Source organism: Antedon mediterranea, chromosome 4, assembly GCF_964355755.1.
Source record: "Antedon mediterranea chromosome 4, ecAntMedi1.1, whole genome shotgun sequence".
Lineage (NCBI taxonomy): Eukaryota > Metazoa > Echinodermata > Crinoidea > Comatulida > Antedonidae > Antedon > Antedon mediterranea.
In genome coordinates this window covers 9,610,342-9,634,670 of record NC_092673.1, presented here as the reverse complement: position 1 = coordinate 9,634,670, position 24,329 = coordinate 9,610,342, and the positions used below count along the sequence as shown (strand labels likewise).

The 24,329-nt window shown below is 33.6% G+C and overlaps 1 protein-coding gene across 2 annotated transcripts in view; it reads left to right on the top strand.

Moving 5' to 3' along the window:
• Window positions 1-24,329, top strand: part of LOC140046571 (U3 small nucleolar ribonucleoprotein protein IMP3-like) — a 105,940-nt gene extending 81,611 nt beyond the window's left edge. The window contains exons 5-6 of one of the 2 annotated variants that reach the window (XM_072091269.1): window positions 7,440-7,512; window positions 24,103-24,329. In XM_072091269.1, the coding sequence (XP_071947370.1) occupies window positions 7,440-7,512; window positions 24,103-24,129 (100 nt within the window). In that variant the 3' untranslated portion in view covers window positions 24,130-24,329. The remainder of the gene's footprint in view (window positions 1-7,439; window positions 7,513-24,102) is intronic. The other variant, XM_072091270.1, reaches the window with a different exon arrangement.

Sequence of the window (24,329 nt, the reverse complement as noted above, 5' to 3'; positions counted from 1 at the left end):
AGCCTAATACGTGAATCCGATAATACGATCTGTACTATTTGAGGTATAAAAATAGTATATAATTTATGACTCCGTAATCTGTACTAAATTTTGTATTTCATTAAATGTCAAATAAATATATGCTACGTCCTACTGTTATTATTACAGTTACACTTTAGGCCTAGCTTAGAAAATCTACAAAAAATATATTTCACAATGATCGGGTGGTCGTCGTTTGACAGGGGAGAGAGATGTAAATTAGTTGACAAACACAACGTAAATGACGTCGCGAGTTTGGAATCCACTGATGACGTGATTTTGTGAATATCTCATGAATATTAATGAGCTTCCCTAAGCTGCTGAAAAACAGACTTTCCATGAATTTACCCTAAAATGTATATGAAATTTAATTTTCTTAATTTCTCGTTATTATTTCTTCATTCTGACATGTCTATATTGTTTATAATATTTTTTATTTAATAAATAAACGATATTTAAAAGCAATTTTAAACCCAGAATCCCCCTTTAAGTGCTGACCACCAGGAGATCGTGTCAATGTCCTGTTGCACAGATAAACTATCTTCCTCCGTCATTATACTGTACATTTAGCAATGCAAGTGTCGTCTGCATATTGATATGGTTTTGCACGTAGGTGCATATGTAGATCATTAACATATATGTTAAATAACAGGGGTCCAAGCACAGACCCCTGAGGAACCCCTGATATTATGCAACTCTTGCCGGACATCTTTCCGTTAAAAACAACTTGTTGTTTACGTCCAGTATGACGTCATCATGTCTAAAAATGTAAATAACGTGGGTCACTTATTTTCATCTTTACAGTAAATTTCAATCTGTTATAGCTCGTCAGAATAAAAAGTGATAATCATGATTAAAATGTTTTCTGGAAGCTATTGAATTGTAGATACGAATTCATGGGAACATTTTGCCAATCAGATGTTGTGACGTCATCATATGGCCAGTTAAATATAAAAAGTTGTATATTCATATTTTGTGTCATAGTTCATCACATTTAAATGAACGCGCATCTCGATTCTATGTACAGTCAACTCTCCCAATACCGGACACCCTTGGGCGGGCATATATTTTCTGGTTTTTCGAAAGTCCGGTTTCCTGAAAACATATTTTTAAAGTCATCACGTTGTCACTGAAAAAGCTTTGAATCACCGGTCCGAATGCTGCCCAGTACGGTCTAGCGTAGGGAAGGCCTAGGCTATGATTGTGTCAAGCTAGTTTTAATTAAATAAATACTGATAGGCCTAGCCTACTTTATTAATATTAAGCGAATTCAATTTACCTTTTTTAAAAGTTACATTATTTACTGTATCAATAAAAAATGTTACAGTAGTAAATTATTGTTTCTCAATGTGTTTTTAACGGCAAAAAGGCCTACGTACGTACGGTGAACATAATTTCGGTCTGTTTATTGTTTTTCGCGAGCTAGCAAGCAGCAGCATGGGTGATAAAAATAGCAAAGCGGGGCTTTGATTGATGCGCATGTGCAGAGGTGTCATAATCAAATAAAAACGCCCACACCTAGACCACATGTTTTTTAAGCTCCTTTATTTTGACGTAATTTGATAACAATGATGAAAATTGATTAGGTAACCGAGCCAAGCAATAATGACACAATAATTAATTGGTAACATTTCAAAGTTTATTAACACTAGTTAAGTCAAGTTCATTCCGTTTACGTTTTGCCATAATGATTTCCAAATTTATAATGATGCACATTTTTAGTGAAACATTCCTTTTTAAAGTCCTATTGCAATTGTGAATTTAACAATAATTTAAACAAAACAAAGACACAAAGTGGAATGTAAATTGAACTTTATTAAAAAACAATTCATATGCTAAAAAACAGGGAGTTGTTAACAACAAAGACATAGCTAAGACATAGCGCTTCGATGTGAAAAAGCCCACCGCAGTTCGATACACAACAAAGCAATTGCCGCCTCGTGGGTTAACAATGAACTGACCTGTCAATCACAGTGTAGCGCTCCATGGCAACATTATTTGATCGTACCGCGAAACGTTGCGCACTTCATGCATGGTCAGGGCAGGGAGTTGTATGGTTTTAAAAAAGCTTTTGTACATTGTGAATGTATTGAATCCGAGTCAGATACGACGATGTTACATTGTTTTCGTAAATATTTGGAGTTTTTTAACTGTCAGTCCGGTTTTCAGACGCTAATTTTCGTGTTTTGTACTTCATAATTTGTCCGGATTCCGGAATTGGGTATTCCGGTTTTCATAATAAATTACAGTACATTTAGAATAGGGACAAATTGGGCCTTCCAAAAAAGTCTGGTTTTTCGTTAATTCCGGTTTTGGGAGAGTCCGGTATTGGGAGAGTTGACTGTACTAGAATTTCTGCAAAAAAAAAACGATTTAAAAAAAAAATATATCGTGGTGTCTAGCTCATTTTATTAAAATATGTGTGACATTTAAATACACGGACATATCAGAGTTTAAAAAATATACTACAGCAATAGTTATTTTGTATTTATTTATCATCACAATAGAGTACAAAGCAACGTTAAATATAAGCTAATTACAATTTCCCACGATTTTTTGTTTTCCACACAACGGTCCGCGACGTCCAGCATCACAACGTAACATTTCGTGTCTCACTTTGTTACGTTGTTAGTACGATCTTTATTAGTGAACAGACACAAGAAGTACCACTATAATGACGAAAATCGAATTACATTCACTACAACAGATCACTGAAATTTACCTTACACAAAGTTCTACAAAATGGCGATTTTATTTAGTCGGTTACAGACGAAAAACTATTTTTTTAGAACATTTCGTGTCTCGTATATTCGTTACGTAGTTATTCATAGACCATCGGTGGTGAACGCCGAGAGAGCTATTTCTGAAGTTGAATGTCACGTGATTCAAGAAGCAGGCGAACTATAGTCTCGGCGAAAAAATCATCGCTAGGATCCGCGCTAATTTCGAGTTACAGCGGTAGAGACTTTTCGTGTCCCTCTGTTACGTTGTTTCAACTGTTACGTTGTAAATAACTTCTACGCACTTCATTGCATGTAAGTTTTGTGTATTTTTATTTTGTTAGTTTTTAGAATTTAGAAAATAGTGGGTTATAATGAAAAATACAAGAAAATTAAACGCCAAAACTATCTTCGTACTCTAACGTCAACATCATAGTCAAAAACTGGGTGTCATATACACAATAAGACACGGTTACGTTGGTAGTTTGTTGATACTATATAGTTGATATTTGTTTTAATGTGGTAGGAATGTTGTTTATCTCATAGCAGCTTCATAATGTATACCCAATGAACAGATATGTCTATAATTGATTAATATTTAACAAATTAATGAGCAAAATTGCAAAACATTTTCCACTAGGCAGGTTACAGTGTAACATCGTAGAAGATACGCCGTGTCTTGTTACGTAGTGTACTAGACCTTATACTGGTGTAGTATTTTGCAAATAATTAGCAATTAGTTACCATAAAATCTTTAAATTTTACATTATGTGTTTGCTATTTGGTTATTGCTTCTATATGACACAGAAAAATAAAAAGTTATTTAATTATTGTCACAAGAAATAGGGATAAAAGTCCATAGTTTACAACCACTTTCAGAATAGAAACAAATTCGTCGTTTTTGACTATTCTATTTGTTACTGTGGGAAAAAAAAGAATTTTAATTGGTTCATTTCAGTTATAACAAAAAAATATATTACACAAAATAATGTGTAATATTAGTACATAATTTTGTTTATTTATTTAACGTTGCTATTCGACAAGATAAAATATGAATTAAATGTTTACTATAATATACATTTAAAATACCCTCCACTATAGTGAGCGAGTCCAAGCAACTTGGTTGTCGCGTATGCGCGCCTATCATATTTGGGCGATTTCACTTGATGTGTAGGGAATATTTAACTTGTTTCAATTACAATCTACGGAAGATATACTAAGGTTTTATAAATTTAATGATAATTAACTTTATTTAAATTGATAACAACAATCACATATAATATAAACGCAAGGCTGTGGATAACAATTTATTATGAACGAAATCAAATCAAAACAACAAAGAACAATAGGTTCTCCTAATAGTAATAGGATAGTATTACCACGTGCTTGGGCAATGAACTCTGCTCCACATTGCGATAAATTGATTTTTAGCTGGCTCGGCGACTCCGAAGCTGAAAGGGGTGACTGGTATTTCTACAGGTCTGTACGATAATTATTAAGGGTTTTCCGAAATATCACGTGCTTGGCTAATGAACTCTCCTCCACATTGAGATCGCGTTTATTTTTTAGCTGACTCGGCGACTCCGGCGGTATTTCTACAGCGACAGTGTATATACTCCATGTACGATAATTATTAATAGGGTTTTCCGAAACACCACGTGCTTGGCTAATAAAATTCTCCTCCAAATTGAGATCGCGTTTATTTTTAGCTGTTCAGTTTGATGAATCTTTATTTTTTAATTTTTATTGAAAACCAACGTGATTGCTGGCTCGGCGAATCCCGGTGCTCAAATGGGTGACTGGTATCATTTCGGTCATGGTTCGGTGAACCTTTATTTTGTTGGCCAAAACCCACACGCTTGCTTCGTCGGCTCCCTACAAAGAGATCGCGCTTAGTTTAATGGGGAACCTTACTCTTCGTTTTAAATATATTCCACAGACTTCAACATTACTTTCTACTGTTTTCCCGATGTGGTTCAAAAACAATTATAAAAGAATGAGAAATAAAGTCAACAGACATTTTACAACATTTAAAAATAATACGTAAAAAACATTTATACTCAGTATAACTAAGACAAAATTATCAGTAACATATTAATTTTATTATAATAATAAAATTATGATAATAATAAATATTTGATAAATAATATTAATATTTTAAACTAATAATCTGAAAAGAAAGCCATAGTTTAGTCAAATCAATTTATGAGCATAACTCAAGAAAGACAAATATATACAGTGTTCATTTATTGTTTTATAGTTAATAATAATAAATATTATAATCCATCAACATAAGATAAGAAAACACTTTCTTTAGTATAGTAGGCCTAACATATTTTATAATAATAATAGATATATTTATTTTTATAATTTATATTAAAAATACTTAATTACATACTTTATATTTCTATATGATGATGAATCAAATTTAACCCAGATGGGCAAATCTAATGTTTCATTGTCATTTTTTTCATCTATACAGATCAGCAGTTTATCAACAATGTTACCGTTCCAATTGAGAACTGCATTTAACCCCAAAAATAGAGATGCCGCATCAACAAAAAGACCAACCAAAGAAACATCAGCCCACAGACGGTTCTCGAATACACAGTAATTTCAGCGTAAAAAAAATTACATAACTCAAATTAAATTATTAAACAGGGTTACATCAGGTGGTTAAAATCAGCACTGAAAGTACGAACCAACTTTATATACCATTGAGTAAACATTTTAGAAGTAATACGCGATTTACCAAATTTTTCCCTTTCGTAAATTTATATAGATTATACGTTTTAATGATTGAACAAGAGTGTTAATGCGAAGTATATCCAAATGTATTCTCAATGATTTTACTGTAAGTGACTATTAATAGTATATTTTAGCAGTTTTTTGTGTGAAGTAGTAATTACAGTTGTCACACTTTAAAAATAATGTATTTGTTCTTGTTGACTTATTTAAGTGAACTTTTTGGTGTCTCTGTTACACGTGAAAACTTCAATTTTTTATTGCATGAATTATATTGTTTTATTGATTAAAAGATAGTATTTGATATACTATTTTTACCAGTTTATCAATTGTATGCAGTTGTAACCACATTTGTTATACTTTAAAAATGGCTGCATATCAAACCATTACATAAAACATTGTGACGAGTTAAAGTGAACATTTGGTGTCTCCGTTACACGTGAAATCTTCCATTTATATTTCATGAACCATATTGTTTTATTGCCACATAGAGGTATGATCCTGATTTGACTTGTTGCTAGTAAATGTATATACTTGAGGTATATTCTGTTCATTTCTGTATTGTTTACATGTAATTTTTAAACAGCAGTGACTTTACAAATCTTTTATATAGAAATTAAGTCAACTTTAACGGCTTTGCATAATTATGTCATAAGCTATTTTTTAAATTTGAAAAGGTGTGATTTAAATAATATTTTTCTGCATTGAAGATGTTCCCAAAAGCTATTTAAAAAATCCAATTTAAACAGTTTTAGGTTATTAATAATAACTTATAAGAGGGGTAGATAATGTGATTTTGGTGTCTCCGTTACATGTGAAATTTGCTATATATGTTGATACTATATAAATGCTGTTACATAGAGACAACAGATTTAATGTGTAGTTTGCTTCTTTTTTTTAGTTCAAGTACATGATATACTATTTAGAATTGATTATTAGACTTAGAATGTCACACTTTGAAATTCTGACCCTAATGTCACACCTTGGCCCCTTTATTTATGGAAACACCTAAATGTAATAATCGACTGATTGTAAACATAATATTAATATAGGCCTGCCGCCACATACAGAGGCGGCATCCTTAGTAGGCTATCCGATTCTAGTTTCATCTTAAATTCAACCACTAGATGACAGACAATGCACAGCGTACAAAATGCTGGTGATAGTTACGAAGGACCTCAGATTACAAGAAGAAAAATTAATGCACAAATCTCTTTGATATCTTCATGTGTCATCTAAAAACTCAACCAAAACCCAACGAAATTGAACGATCCATGAAAAAAAATTCCCAACAAACAACACAGAGTTGATGACTGTGATTGGCCAGATTCCAAAAAATAATGTCAATCCCGGTCACACTAAGGTCAATCTGGGTAGCGCATCTGGGGTTGAGTTACCTGGATTGAAATCGCTTTCAAGCCAGCCGCGAGTCGATCCACGTTCGGTCACACTACAAAAGTCTCAATCGAGGTGAGTTGCGCCAGGCTTGAGGCTGTAGTTTGACCATAGCCTAAAACTTGTAAAAACAGTAAAAATAACAAATTAGTCAAAAATATATGTACATTTATGATAAAGGGTGAAAATACAAAAAGAATAAAATTGAATTTGTAATGACTTAAGCACAGAGAGTGACTGAAAACAGAGGCAATAAACTATTTTAAAAAGACAATTTATAAATGAATTCCCTAATACAATCAATAAAACTTTACTTTAGCTGGTGTTGATTTTTTATTTAATATATAAAGCTATTAGTTGGAGCGGATTGTTCCACATTAACAGGTTTTTTTTCGACATTAGAGGTTCAAACATGCATTCTTCTTTTTCATTTTAAAGAACGAAAGTTTTAAAAATGAACTTCTCTGGACTAACTAATATTTAATAATCTGTACTAATAAGAAATCAATATGTTAATGGTAATACATTAATAGATTGTTACAAATTTTTATTTTTGTTCAGGAATATGGAAGATTTTATCACATGGACAGACACATCTAAAATTAAAAAACATGTATTGATGTACAATGAAAAGGTAAGGACATAATAGATAAAAATGTGAAAATAAAATGTTAGTGTGCCCTCTATTTTGTGTCGAAGTATATACATTATAGGTACACTATATACTGTATACATACTATACAGTGCAGAATAGGTGAAAATAACGGGACCCGCCTTTTTGTAATAACAATAATAACTGGTACTTGTTGCTAAAAGCCTCAATGCGCTTTACATAGACAGAAAAATTTAGAAAATTTAAAATTCAAAAGGTGGGTTTTGAGGAGAGATTTGAAGACACTGGTGGAAGTTGCCTGACGGATTTCAATAGGCAACGCATTCCAAAGAGAAACGGATGCCAAAGAAAAGTAACGATTTCCATAAAACTTAGTGGAAGGATGGAATATATTGGCAAGAAGAGACTCAGATCCTGATCTCAGAGACCTCAGGAACATACGGTTGAATAAGTTCAGAAATGAACTTAGATGAAGAATTATGAAGAGCTTTGAAAACAAATAGGTAATTCTTTGTGTTACCGAAAGCCAATGAAGTTGTCTTAGCACAGGTGTGTAATGTTGCCTTATGGGGCTTTGAACTACCTACCAATCAGGCAGCTGTGTTCTGGACTCGCTGAATTTTAGAGATATCCTTTGCTGGTAAGCTATAAAGTAATGAGTTACAACAATCTAGCCTTGATGTAAGTATCTCAGTTGATCTTGAATCCAGGTACTTCCGAATGCTTCCAATTTTACGAATAGCGTGAAGCCCAGCTTTGCAGATGTTATGTACCTGATTAGACATACTAAGCGTTGAGTCCATGACAACTCCAAGGTTTCTACAGGATGACGAAGGTTAAATGAAAGTATTACCAATCTTAACAGATACAGTCCAGCAGGCAGGCTTAAAACTAGAAGAAAAATGAATAAGTTCTGTTTTAGCATCATTCACGACCAGGCTGTTAGATTGACAACATGCACAGACTTCGGCAATACAGGATTCAAGTTTACTGACAGCAGAATCACGCTGATTAGGGTTGAAAGTGACATAAAGCTGAGTGTCATCAGCATACGCCATACACTTCACATTGTGAGATTCATAAAAATAAAATAAACAGAAGACGACCAACCACAGACCCTTGTGGAACACCAACTGTAAGCAGAGCCGGGTTCAACAAAACATCCTTGATGACAATTGACTGGGACCTATCATTTAGATATGATGCAAACCAATTATGACAGATTCCAGAGATACCGTAACGTGATGATAGACGATTTAATAAATGCTTATGGTTGATGGTGTCAAAAGCAGCACTTAAGTCCAAAAGGACCTTAAGAACCTCATTATGGTTGTCAAGTGCAATGCTAATATCATTATGCACAAGAAGAAGTGCAGATTCTACACTATGGTTTGGACAATAGGCGGATTGTCTAGTGGCAAATAAGCCATTGCTATTCAGATATGATTGCAGCTGACTGGACACAACCCTTTCAATAATTTTTCCAAGAAATGGAAGATTGGAAATGGGTCTGTAACTTGCAAATTCCTCAGTATCCAGAGATGGCTTCTTTAACAATGGTGTTATGCAGGCATGTTTGAGTGAAGATGGAAAGATACCTGAGCTCAGTGAGGTGTTGACAACTTTGGTAAAGAAGGGAAGAAGGGTAGGAAGACAAGTTTTAAATACTTTAAGAGGAAGCGGATCCAGGGAGCAAGAAGTAATGGAGGCTGACCTAATGACATTAAGTAAATCATCAGCAAAGACTTTGACCCTTGAGACAGGGTCAAAGGTATTGAAATTACTTTGAAATGATTGAGATTCAACAGAATGAGGGGAGGTTGATGAAAAAGTGCTGCAATATCTCTCAATCTTGTTTTTAAAAAAGTCAGAGAATAGATTTGCAAGAGTTTTAGCATCATCATGAACAGGAAGAGGACTAGAGATGGCAGTAGATGTTAACTTGTCAGCAACACGGAATAACTTGCGTTGATCACATCCTAATACCTCATCTTTGTGATACTCCGTCTTGGCCTTGAAAAGATGTAGTTATAGTGCACCGATTATGGTACAGTTGTTTGTCTACCATAAGACCAGATTTCAGCCACTTGCGCTCCAGACGTCGACGCTCCTGCTTCATTGAATGATGTTCACCTGTATACCAGGTTGCATGAGGGTGAAGCACAAGAGTGCGATGCATAGGTGGAGAATGAGAATCCAATATTTTCCGACACATTATACCCCTTACCCATAGAATCGATGTCAGAAGCTTGCTTCCGGGTAATGAAAAGTTACTCAATAGATTTAATTATTTGTAAACGAAATGTACATTAATTCTCCTGTAATGATGTGAAAACTTTACAGCAATTGGTACCAATCATAAGAACGCAAGATGCAAATAATATAATTGTAAAGAACAGTATATATATTATATTATTATATATATTATCTGAACGTTACACCCAGGAGGAAACCATTACACTATCTGAATTACTGTTTTATCGTCGTCAGACGGCAGCCACCAGAGTATCGCGTTTCATGCCATGTGACCAAAAAAACTAGGTCTGTATTTATTACGGTCTTCTGTCGGCAGTCTTTTTGAGCGAAATGTTGAGCGACCGACTGAAAACGTTCTGATACTATATTTAGAATGAATTGTTTACGATCTTTTTTTCTCGGCATCGTTCTGGATGGACTGGACATTCGCTATAATATGTTTATTAGTTGGCCTGTTCATTGAGGTTCACCTGTGTTGGATGGCGTGTCTCTACGTTTACATCGTGGGAAATTTATATTTATATTCGCCGTTGAGTAGGTAAACACGCACGAAGGAAACGATTACGATTAAAAAATATTATATTATATTTACAACTTGGTCCTCCGCCAGTTAAATTTAACACATTAATTTCACACCTTACTTCACTAAGAACATCGTAGGGTTGTTTATTTAGGTTACGAACTCCCTACGAAGTTCAGAATGTAGTTCATTGAAAGTTGTTTATTGAGGTTACGAAGCCAAACAATGGAACCTACGAAGCCAACAACGTAGCCTACGAAGCTACTTCGTAGGTAAAGTTGCAGTATTTTCTTTCTGTACTGTAGGTCAATAGTTTGAGTGATTCCATGTTCCTAAAGTTAACTTGAACGTTTTTGCATGTGGTAAATTCACTCTTTACCACAAGAAAAATAAAATCGCAAAAATAAAAGGTTGCGAATAAATAGAAACGAAAATTTGCGCTTTACATACTCTGTCGGCGGTAAAAGGGTATACCTGTACTGATTTGTTTGTCTTACTGCCGGTTGTAAATAATAATTTAATATCACGCTCTCAATGAATTCACTTATATGTAGCGCGTTTAACACCAGTACACAGTATAACAATGTGCAGTCAGCCGTATATAGGGGCGGGGCCATAGTCGAACATGCATATTGGCGTCTAGACGCAGCCAAATCAGACGCGTTTTGAGACGCGTTTTTGGGTAAACAATAGAAAACGCGTCTGGACGCTGATTTGTGGTCTGAAATAATTTGTAGATGACGCCTAATAGGGGTCATCAATCACTGACAGTCTCTAACGTGACCGTGACCGTACCAAGAGACCAAAGCATAGTTTATCAATTTATCATAGTTTAACATTTGTATCACAATATATCATGACAACAGCATCTTGTTAATTTTGGAACTTTCGTAGCCTACTTATATCGGTCGTAGTAGACACCATTTATAATTATAAACAGAGCAAGCAGCAGAAATAATCGATAATATAAACATTAGTGTTTCCTGGTACCTGGCCTCCTTTAGTAACATTGAATCGCACCTACATTTAATTAAGTGGTTAATAAATAGCATAATTGATTAGCTGAATATCTAAAACAAATAAATTGTAGTTCAAGATTCAGTTGAATCACTAAAATCACATTGTAGTTCATGTAAAAGTAAAGGCCTTCAATAATAGTTAAATTACTAAAACAAATTGTAGTTCACAAAGTAAATGCCTTTTTAATCAATATAATTGATTAGTTGCATATCTAAAATAAATTAAACATAGTAGTTCACGATCAGTTGAATCACTAAAATCATATGTAGTTTACATAAAAGTAAAGGCCTTCAATAATTAAAGTAAAAACCTGTCATTTCAGCCTCCCTATTTCATAATTCAAATTTTATCAAGAGTTATTAATTTGGCTTTGTATTTGTATTTTCTGGACTTATCAACAAATAAAAATATTGAAATGTCTCCACCAACGGCCATTTTGCGGGAAGTCACAGGACCCAGAAGCCGGTTAACAGCACGAGTGTGTGAAAATTACCCTATGATATCCACAAATTTTGATAGGAAACGCTAAATTGTGTCGTTGTAAAAGACAAAAATGGAACAATAGCGTAATACTGAAAACTAATGTTATCAAATCTACGTTTCGCGGTACATCTGAGGATAGATAATGTAGGTATCCAAGGTGGAGATTTGTCCTAAAGTTTGTCCATTGTGCTCGCCTATGTCAGAATTAACCATAATTTATATATAGATACACAAAAAAAGACAAAAAGTTACATAGATACATAGATATATAACAGTATGGATACAGTTTAAAAATAAATCTATTTAAAAAACTAAAATAGTTTTTACATTAGCATTATAAAATTGTACCATGTTACTCATCCAAAATTTCAAGGTCATTATTTAGCTTTACTAATTCAATCTCTCTTATGGCATTATTAATCTATCATTTTGAGTGAAACAAATTGCAAACAGAGATTTTTCTTTTTTAAATGGTCACATGATGAGGAGATCAAAATTTGAGCATCACACCTCTGTCACTCATCCCGATTGTGATATACCAAATAAAGAAACGTATTCAAACAATCCAGTCAAGTGTCATATATAACAAACGTTATTCTGTGTACAGTAGGCTACCGTGTATCGCATCTATAACCAACGCTATATGTGTGTTTTGTTGTATGCCCCGTTGCCATTAACCATCTGCAGACTAATATGCAAATAATGCAACTTGCAGACCAAGTAGGCTATTTACATAAATAACTACGTAAATACTACACTGATAATATGAAAATTAGCTTAAATATGCAAATTAGGGCGAGATTACAGGGTTACCATATCTCAAAAACTACTAGTCCCAGAGAGTGGATTTTTTCACTGATTTATTCAAAATGTATATATTTTTATTTACTCTAATGAAACATTTTACAAAAAAATAACCGTAAGTACAACATTTGATCTTCGACCCCATTTCTCAATGTTTGCATACACAATGTGACTAAAATGTCTGTAGAGACTTTATTTTGCCCTCAAATGACCTAATAGCCAGCATAGGACCACTTTGTAATCCAAAAAATTACACCTTTGTCACACACCTCGAAAGTATGCAAATTAGTAGTACAATTTAAATAAAATATGCAAATAAGGAGGAAAATTACAGTTGTCCTATATCTCGAAAACCACTAATGCAGTGTCATTATCTGTGCTGCCCAGGTGCACATCACAGCAACCAGACAGAAAATTAACTAGACATGAAACTCGTCACTTTGACGAGTTAGTTATCCGCACCACGACAAACGCCACGTGCACGTCATACGTTGGAATATTGCACACAGATAAAGATTATGGCATTATGACAAGAACTGAAGAATATGATATGCTGTTAGTGCTGAATTCTGTCAATTTTGTGTCATATAGTATATACATGCAAACACTACAATATAATCTGTATACATATTACATACAGTGTAGAATAGGTGAAATTACGCGACCCACCGTTTATTCCAATTTTTAACATGGCGACGGTATTCAAATTAAACACTAAGATAGCAATTTCGGAAGGACATTATCTCACCAACAACATATTAACGTGTAGAAGAAATTTGAATACGTAGAATATGGATGCGTGCTCGTTTAAATGTGATGAATTATGACGCAAAATATGAAAATACGACTTTTTTTATTCAACTGGCCATATGATGACTTCACAACATCCGATTGGCAAAATGTTCACATTAATTCGTATCTACAGTCCAATAGCTTCCAGAAAACGTTTTAATCATAATTATCACTTTTTGTTGTTACAAGCTATAACAGATTAAAATTTACTGTAAGAATGAAATTAATGACCCTGTTAATTATAATTTTTAGGCATGATGACGTCATAAAAATTAAAATATTTTTAACTCATGCGTAAGATTGGTGATTGACCTAGACAATATTAAAATCTCGGAGAAAACGGAATACAGATAGGTGTGATGCGCTCCATTGAATATGATGAGCAATAACAAAAGAGACAAAAATCCTATATTTTACATTCGTGTGGCCATACGATGATGTCACAATGTCCGGTTAGCCATATTGATTCATGATCCGATATCTACAACTCATCAACTTCCAGAATATGTAATTTAAAAAAAGTTCACCTCGTTGTTTAGAATCTATGACTGTTTAAAAAAGGCATAATTTTGACGAATTTTGACAAATTTTTTTACTTTTTCATCAAAAACGCACGTAAATTATCCAATTCAACGTGCCCGTATGACGTAATTTTAAGTCGAAATTGTTTAAAAGTTGGTAAAATTACTAGAAAAGGCTGAAAAAACATAAATCATGCAAAAAAAATTGTTTTCAACACTACGTTCGCACCATGCGCGTAAAAAAATGCGCGCGCGTGGGAATTTTTTACATGCTCAAAATGACATGAAATGCGTAGAAAGTTGATTAGAAATTGATTTTTCGCATTTTGAAATTTTAAACGCACGTGCACGCGTAACTTCGTGTGAAACATGCCATTTTTTCCCCATAGTCAGTTAGCGCAAGATATAACTTAAACTTTTGTTAAGTTTCATAATAAATTGTTATATGGTTTTCGATCTATGTTAAATACGCGAAATTCGTAAAAACGCGCGTAAGTCATGTTGCGCAACTCTGAGGTCATTCAAAATAGGAGGTGCACAATTTCACGTAAATGCCCACATGTTGACAAAGTTATGAAATGTTATGTTTACACGTTTTTGAGTTACGCGAGACACAAAAATGACAGAAAGAAAGAAGAATACAGAAAAAAAAAAAGATGATGAAACAGGACAGTTACAAGGAGTTATCCGCTGAATGCGGATAACTAATAATACAGAAAAAAACTGTTGATCTCATACAATCACAAGGAGTTATCCGCTTGGTATACCAAGCGGATAACTAATAATCAATTTTCAACAAGTTTGGCATGTATATGAGCGACAAATTTTGTTATTATGAGATCCTAAAATGTCATGGAATACTCTTAGTATGATTTATATTGTATTTTTGCAAAGTTTTTATTTCTGAGTAATCATCAGCAATAATCCTGAACAGGGAGATGAGCGCCCCTGCCCACCGATGAGTTTCGGGATCCCTTTGACGCGGAGGGAGAGTACCCGTCAGGGTCCCTACCTAGGGTTACAGGTCCCAGGTTTTTAGTTTTAAATTAATTAGTGTTCCATGACCTTCTCATCAAAATTAATGTCTCTCATTGTTGTGCTATGTCAACACAATGTCAATGACGGCTAAATGTCCCCAATAATGGGGATAGCTATACAGACAAGTAACAAGTAATAGCCTATATATACGCACTCAACAGCCATATTCAGAATGTACATATTTCTATTTGCTCCAATGAAACATTTTACAAAAAACTGACCGGACGTATGACATTCGACCCTCGACCCCATTTCTCAATATTGCATATTATAATGAAACTAAAATGTATGTCGAAACTTTATTTTGCCCTCAAATGACTCGGATACAGGTTTCTAATAGCCAACATAGGACTGTTTAGTGTTAGTAAAGTGTTTAGTAAATCTCAAAATCACACCTGTATCATTCACCTTCAAAGTATGCAAATTATTAGTACAAGTTACATGAAATATGCAAATTAGGGGTTGGACTTACAGGTTCCTATATATCGAAAACCACTATGTCCAGAGAGTTAATTTTTTCCAAAACTTGTTCAGAATGTACATATTTATATTTGCTCTAATTAAACATTTTACGAAAAAATGACCAGAAATAAAACAATTGACCCCATTTATCAATGTTTGCATACATAATGCGACTAAAATGTCTGTAGAGACTTTGTTTTGGACTCAAATTTAACTTGGATACAGGTTTCCTATAGTCGACATAGGACCGCTTTGTAATTCCCCAAATCATGCCTTCGTCATGCAACTCGAAATTATGCTAATTAGAAGTACAAATTACAATAAATATGCAAATAAAGGGGTGAAATTACAGTCTTCCCATATTTTGAAAACCATTAATGCTAGAGAGTTGATTTTTTCAAAGCCTTATTCAGAATGTGCATATTTTTATTTGCTCTAATAAAACATTTTACGAAAAAATTATGACATTTGACCCTCGACCCTATTTCTCAATATTTGCATATAATGCAACTAAAATGTATGTTCAGACTTTGTTTTGGCCTCAAATGACTTGGATACAGGTTTTATATAGCCAGTATAGGACCGTAGTAATTCCAAAAGTCAAGCACCTCGAAAGTATGCAAATTAGTAGTACAATAAGTTATATGAAATATGCAAATTACAGTGAATTGCCTTATGTATCTCTAATGACCGATATAGATATGACAACTTTCACCTCTTGTACTACAAATTTGCATACTTTCGAGGGAAGTAACAAAGGTAGGTGTGACTTTGAAAATTACTAAACAGTTCTATGCTGGCTTTAGAAAACCTGTATCCGAGTCATTTGAGGCCAAAACAATGAAAATATTGAGAAATATGACAATATTGAGAAATAGTGTCGAGGGTCAAATGTCATAATTCCGAAAATTTTTGCGTAAAACTTTTTTTTTATTCAATCGAAACCAACACCGATAATTACCGCCACTAACAGGTTTGATACAAACAAAGCCAGGACTGTTTAAAGCACCTTGATTGGTCCTAACATTAATCAATGGCTTCTCTCGTCCAGTGCCCACCTTCACCAGAAGAAAGGCAGATACTAGATGCAGGGGCTGCCATAAGAGTCAGCAATGCTGATTTCAAATGCCTAACGGGACCCCAGCTCCATATACAGCACCCGATATTCCCAGATGGTCTCCCATCCAAACTCTAACCAGGCCCAACGTCGCTCATTAACTTTGGTGATCTGACGAGAACCGGTGTTTCAATGGTGTTAAGCTGTATCATTAGAGCGAATATAAATATGTACATTCTGAATAAGGCTTTGAAAAAATCAACTCTCTAGCATTAGATTTTTCATAATTGAAGCTTAACTTCCACTCCATTGCATATTTCCCTGCAATATCTAGCATTTTTAACATTTCAAATTCATTATTATCTAGCAAACCAACATAATCGGCCCAAAAGAGGCCACCCATCCATGAACCATTCATTCTAACTCCAAAATCATTGTTACGAAGCATTTCAACAAATTCATTTATAAAGATACAAAATATTATTGGGGATAAAACGCAACCCTGTTTAACACCCTTATTTACATTGAATTGATCTGTAAGATCATTTCCCCCTTTGCTTTGACATTACTATATATTAGCATTTGATGATTCGCCAAACCTTTCCCCTTCTCCCTGCATCCCATGCTGATTTTAATATGCCTTCATGCCACACACTGTCAAAAGCTTTTCGGAAGTCCAGGATCTACATGTCAAAATACTTTTAAGGGTAAAAATCACGTGATTGCGGGGCGCTCTCGCAATCATCTTTTGACAGCGTGAGCATCTCATCCTCTTCACCTCACGCTGTCAACAGATTACCACGCCAGTTTTTGGCTAAGTAAAATAATTTTCACTTTTACATTTACCAGTTTATTTTATCCTCATACACTTATAGGCTGTGTGAACTCACACAATATACTTTGACTGGAATTTATCTAACACCTTATCTTACCCCCATTCTGTTCGATTTTTCGTACTTTTCTGTAATTATGTTGTCTGGTTGTGTCCTAGGCTCAACTCATTCGTTTCCGGTTTGAGCGAAAGCCTCGCTTTCCATCACACGGCTTGGGTAATTCGTCCGACTCCATACTCGGTTCACATCGACCTTTGCCTGACTTCCGAATCAGTCATCACTATGATAATACTGTTCTTTGGGGGGTGCCCGGCCTAAAGATAAACGACCTAACTCATTTTGTAAATCAAGTGGCAACATTCAAGCCAGATTTTTGATAATCGACCTCGGATCGAATGACCTAGTTAAAAAGTAAGGTCTGCTTTAATGCACGGAGCCTCTTATGCTAACTTATGTCATTAAATAACAACAATCTTATTATCTGTTACTACTACTGCAGTCACTGTGGACAATCCGGAACCGGATTTTAGAGGAAAATAAATAAATAATTAAACAGAATAAACAAAACAAAATGCCAGGCATATGATCTTCACATCTATGTTCAGTTCTGAAGCCTCCATGGACTTCTGAAAGCGGATCTTCCTTTTCAATGAAATTAGAAATATTCATAGAAATAACCCTGTTAAATATTTTTGATATACATGAAGTTAGTGAAATACCTCTACAGTTGTTGAAATCTGTTTTATTGCCTTTTTTAAAGATTGGAACAATTATACTCAAGTTCCATTCACTCGGGATCTTTTCAATTAGTAATAATTTGTTAAATACTTTACATTAGTTTAGATATATTTCAATTGCATTACCACCATTTTTAGAAGTTCATTCGTAATATTGTCAACTCCTGGGGCTTTATTATATTTTGCAACGAACAGTGCTTCATGTATTATCTGTAGAACTATTCTTATATAAAGAATGATGATCATTATTAATACTAGATGGCACGCTCGCTTCGTACCATCTAGGTCGTGCCCACAGATGGGTCTCGAATACAGTCATTTCAGCGTAACAAAACTGGCGATTTCAAATGTACGTACCGCAGGACTATAATACATTGTCATTTACAGAAACGAATAAATAGACACGATGATTTATGTAGTCAGCTAAAATTAGCACCCTGGGAATTACTTCCGAAGGAGAAACTTATCACAAATGAGTCCAAATTTTTGATTTGGACTCATTTAAAGAAACCCAATTTGTGTTTTGTATGTAACATTATGGTTGAGGGATGGGAAAGCGGATAGGTACAAAGAAGAACAATTTTTAAATATATTCTTTATCCACTCAGTAACGAAATATTTTGTTCATGTTTTATAGGCCTATAAATAATATACCTCTAAATACAGTAAAACATTTGCGATTTAATACTTGTTAAAACTGTCACTGTCATAATCGATTGAAATATTAAAGTACATGTCACGATACACCACTACAACGTTTATATTATTGGTAATTATTAATTAATACAAACGTTGAGAAGGAACTGTCAGTATAAAGTTTATTTGTATATAATAATGTGTTTATATATCTAACAGTAGAGCCTATCCACAATCTCAGTAATAAAGTTTATTTGTATCATCTAACAGTACGAACATTCACAGTAAGAAATGTTCGATTCAAATGAGGACCGAAAATAGTTTATAGGTATTTACAGTACAGTATTGTCAAAGTATTGCAAGTTTATTCTCAAAGGGCCCATATATTTACCTACCGTATGTGTTAAACCAAGGACTCATCAATTTACCTACTTGTGTTAAACCAAACTTTGGCAGACTGAGAGATTGGGATGTTCCATTCATCGCAAATCAATACATTTGTATAATCGTATATTAAATATATCAAAATAGTATTTTTTTAAGAAAATCGGCCTGTCTTCAACATTATGATGCTGTACTCTAGCTGTTCAACCGGTTTTCAGCTATTAAAAACAATTATCGTAGGAGATAGGAAAATGCGAAGCCTCCTCGCATTTTTGTGGCGGGTATTTTTTCAAGACGGACATCCATTAAACAGTGTATACCACGATCTGAAAACACCCCTATTTGGGGCAAATCGTTGAACCTAAATTCGTTTTAATCGTCAATAACTAATTATCTAACTTAATTTAATTAGTAAACAGGGTTACATCAGGTGGTTAAAATCAGTACCGAAAGTACGAACCAACTTTACATACCATCGAGTAAAAATTCTAGAAGTAAGGCGCGATTTACCGAATTTTGTCCTTACGTAAATTTATATATAGATTATTGTCAGTATTGTAAGAACTATTGTACATTTCATTTACTCTGTTTACTAGATAGGCAAAGCAATCTTTATCTATGATTTTCCCACTATTTTTAGCATTGTCCAAAACTGACTTTTGACTGTAATAATTTAATACAAGTGATACCTGATTTTTAGGATATCCCAAAAGTCCCTGCAGGATGGTCCCCCTTTATTTGCAATATCAACTGATTTATTGACTCTACTTTCTGTAATCTTCCTAGCAATTAAATTTTTTACTAGATTCTTTTTTCTTGGTACTTTTGCCATAACTTTTCACTGTTACTCTAGTAGCTAGATCAACTTTCGTATGCACTTTGAGGTCCAGAGAATTTGACTTCAGAAATTGGTTTAGGGTGGTCAAACAATCATTTTTGGCTTGGTTACACATTTTGAAAATGTGGCGAAAGGTCAAAAGGTCAGGGTGAAAGGTCATAAGACCAAACACCAATATGTCCTTAAATCTGAACAACCACTGGTCACAGCGAAGTAATTTTGGTCTCAAATTGATCAGAAGGTATACATTTATATTCAATCTAATGGGACATTTTAGTTTAAAATGACCGAAAATGCCATTTCTGACCTTTGACCCACAACCCAGGGCATATATTTATCTCCGTAACTACTGGTCGTAGACACTTGAATTTGGTTTTAAATTGTTCGAAATATATATTTTGTTATATGAAAAACATTTTGAAAAATGTTACAAAACGTCAAAGGGTCAGGGTCAAGGGTTATATAAACAAATAAATAAAGGTACTTGTATCTCGGCAACCACTGGTCGCAGCAAGTCAATTTTGGTCTCAAAATGTTCAGAATGCATGCATTCATATTCCGTCTAATGGGGCATTTTAGTAAAAAATGATCAGAAATGCCATTTCTGACCTTTGACCCACATACCAGGGCATCTTCATATCTCTGTAAGTACTGGTCGTAGAAACTTAAATTTGGTATCAAATTGTTTGAAATATACATATTTACATTCATTGTAATAGAAAATGTGGTTAAAAGATGAACAGAAAATACTATTACTAATGTTTCAAACAAAAAACATATCTCTACACAACTTTTCACAATATGATACTTTAAATTGTTTCAATTTCAAGTAGGCCTACTAGTTATTGCTGTCCACGAGAACATTTTGATATAAACGTCAAGCTCAACAGTTCTTTTCAGAATGCTAGAAGTAACTTGCCATGTGTATCCGATTAAACGCCCCGGGCATTTATTGTTCAAAAGGGTTTTTAGGGGGAGGAGAGGCATCTTTATTTGGGGTATAATATGGTAACATGTATAATCAAATAAATACCACCTAGATGTAAAAAAATACAGCACAATTAATATAAAAAAATGATAACATTATGTCAAAATGCTTGGTAAATTGTAGATTATGGTAATTAATGAAATGTGTTGTGATACAATTATTTTGTAAATGCATGTGGCGGAGCGTTTATTCCACATGATGTTCTATTGGAGGGAATGGAGGCTTTTATTCAAAGCGGGTGTTAATTCGAATAAATACTCGAGCTCAACAGTTAAGAATGCTAGAAGTAACTTACTATAGTTACCCGAATAAAAGGTCCGGGCATTTAGTTATTCAGGGAAGGCGTTTACTTTGTTTGGGTGTAATAATGGTAACATGTATAATCAAATAAATACACCCCAGATAAAAAAAAAAAAAATTAATATAATAAGAATAATAACTGGATTAAACCTCATTCTATCCTGTTGCAAGTACAATCATGTAATAAAAGGTATCACAGACAACTATAATAGACCAATTCATTGTCATTATTCCGTAACACTGTTGCATAATATTTTTGAATGTTACCGACAAAACTTATAATATGTATAAGTTTTGTCGGTGTATATTATACACGTCTGTTCCCAGTGTAGATAATAAAACAATATATGTTTCTGGAGATTTATTATCAATACCACTAGAAACTTTGACATGTTTTAGGTACTGAATTCATTGATAATAAAAGCATCAGAAGTTATCATGATAAAATCATACTACAACACTGTACAGATTGTTGTCAAATTGTAGTCACAAACAAACAGATGATAGAATGAAGATCCATTATGAGTGCAATTGTGTCAGGATAATGATGTGTCATTGTTTTATATCATTATACTGGCACCTGGAAGAGAAGATCCATTTAATGTTATCTATGACAGTGTCACTTTTATTCTAAAAGACAGAAACATTTCGTTAAAAAGCATAAAGAAAACAACGAATCATGTAAAGTACCTTTTATCAGTTGAGAAACGAATTATAATTATTGAAATTAGAATATTTATTCGAATTAACACCGCTTTGAATAAAAGCCTCTCTCAAATAAACGCCACCATTCCCTCTAATAGAACACCATGTGGAATACGCCCGCCACATGCATTTACACAATAATTGTATCACAACACATTACATTAACTACCATAATCTACAATTTACCAAGCATTTTTTTCACTTTTTGATATTAATTGTGCTGTATTTTTTTTTTACATCTAGGTGGTATTTATTTGATTATACATATTACCATATTATACCACAAATAAAGATGCCTCCCCTGCCCCTAAAAACCCCTTTGAACAATAAATGCCCGGGGAGTTTAATCGGATACACATGGCAAGTTACTTCTAGCATTCTGAAAAGAACTGTTGAGCTTGACGTTTCTATCAATGTTCTTGGGGTCAGCAATAACTAGTACTTGAAATTGAAACAATTTAAGTATCAGTTATTGCATAACATTACTGTCTAAGGATAAGTTATGTAGAGATATGTTTTTTGTTTGAAACATTAGTAATAGTATTTCTGTTCATCTTTTAACCACATTTTCTATTAAAATGAATGTAAATATGTATATTTCGAACAATTTGATACCAAATTTAAGTTTCTACGACCAGTACTTACAGAGATATGAAGATGCCATGATATGTGGGTCAAAGGTCAGAAATGGCATTTCTGATAATTTTTGACTAAAATGTCCCATTAGATTGAATATGAAAGCATGCCTTCTGAACATTTTGAGACTAAAATTGACTTGCTGCGACGAGTGGTTGCCGATATACAAGTATCTATTTTTATTTGTTCATATAACCTCTGACCTTGACCCTTTGACCTTTTGTAACATTTTTAAAAATGTGCTACAAATAATAAATATTTATTTCAAACAATTTAAGACCAAATTTAAGTGTCTACAATCAGTAGTTACGGAGATACATACATACCCTGAGGTGTGGGTCAAAGGTCAGAAATGGCATTTCCGGTCATTTTTGACTAAAATGTCCCATTAGACTGAATATAAATGTATACCTTCTGATCAATTTGAGACCAAAATTACTTCGCTGTGACAAGTAGTTGTTGAGATTTAAGGACATATTGGTGTTTGGTCTTATGACCTTTCACCCTGACCTTTTGACCTTTCGCCACATTTTCAAAATGTGTAACCAAGCCAAAAATGATTGTTTGACCACCCTAAACCAATTTCTGAAGTCAAATTCTCTGGACCTCAAAGTGCATACGAAAGTTGATCTAGCTACTAGAGTATGTTGTCTTTGTTCTGTATCTATGTTTTCTTGCAGCTTTTCTTCTCTCTAAGATTGCAGCTTTTATTTCATCTATTTCCTTTATTTTAGCTTTTGTTAAGTGATTAACATTGTTGAAAGCTAATTTAACTTTATCCTTTTGTATATTATTTTGAAATTTGTTCTTACCACCTTGTCTATTTCGTTTTCTTTTAGGTGTGTTCTTTTCTTGTACTGGTAAGCTTTGTGTCTCTAAATAAGTGGTTTCACTGTCAGTTCTTGGGCACAATGTAGAAAGCACAATCTTTGTTGTTGGAGCTTTAACTCTTACCTCATTTATCATTCCTTCATAGTTGGCAAGCCCTTCTTCCAAATCATTATCGATTGTTGTTGTATTACATCCTTAACTTTTCCTCGACATATGCAGGTCACCTTTTAATTAAGGCCTCTTATGTCCTTATGTCACAGCTTGGTTTGTATAATATGGTTTGTCCAATTCAATCAATGTGACTTTAATATATCATCATATATACATTTACAGGCATTAGAAGAAACTTTAAACTGCCCAGTGATATACTGAATATTAATTAAATAAATAAATAAAACAAGCATTGTACTAAAAAAATTAATCTGGCACATGCAATTAAATGATTGTAACCCAAGGCTGTTTATATTGGTAATTAACTGGCTATTCTTAATGGAATGATTACTTGTAGTATTACTTTTTTTCTAATTGTTTGAATTCTACCAAATAGAACAAAATAAAGAAACAGAGAGATCAAAACAGAGAGATCAAAACAGAAAGTATTTCAGTTTCTGTTCTGTATTTATTAAGTGTTTTATTGGCATTAATTTTAGAATCAATGGCACACACTTTTGGTTAAGTGTCCATACAAGTAATAACTAACTATTTTATTAAAGGATAAATATAAAAATTTGTTTTTTCATCAATGACATGTATTTCTTTTTATTTTTCAGATGGATGACTTTGATATGATGTCATGATAATGCTGTTGGATTAAGTTTTTTCTGTTGCACAACCAAGAACATGTTCAAATCAAAAGAAACTAGATAGCGAATAAAAAAAACATGTATAGAGGGAAGCATTCACATTTTGGATTCTACTTTCTTTATATTTTTAACAGTATAAGCAATTCATTACCACAATCCATCAGTTTAATTAGTATTAAACATCTAATAAAATA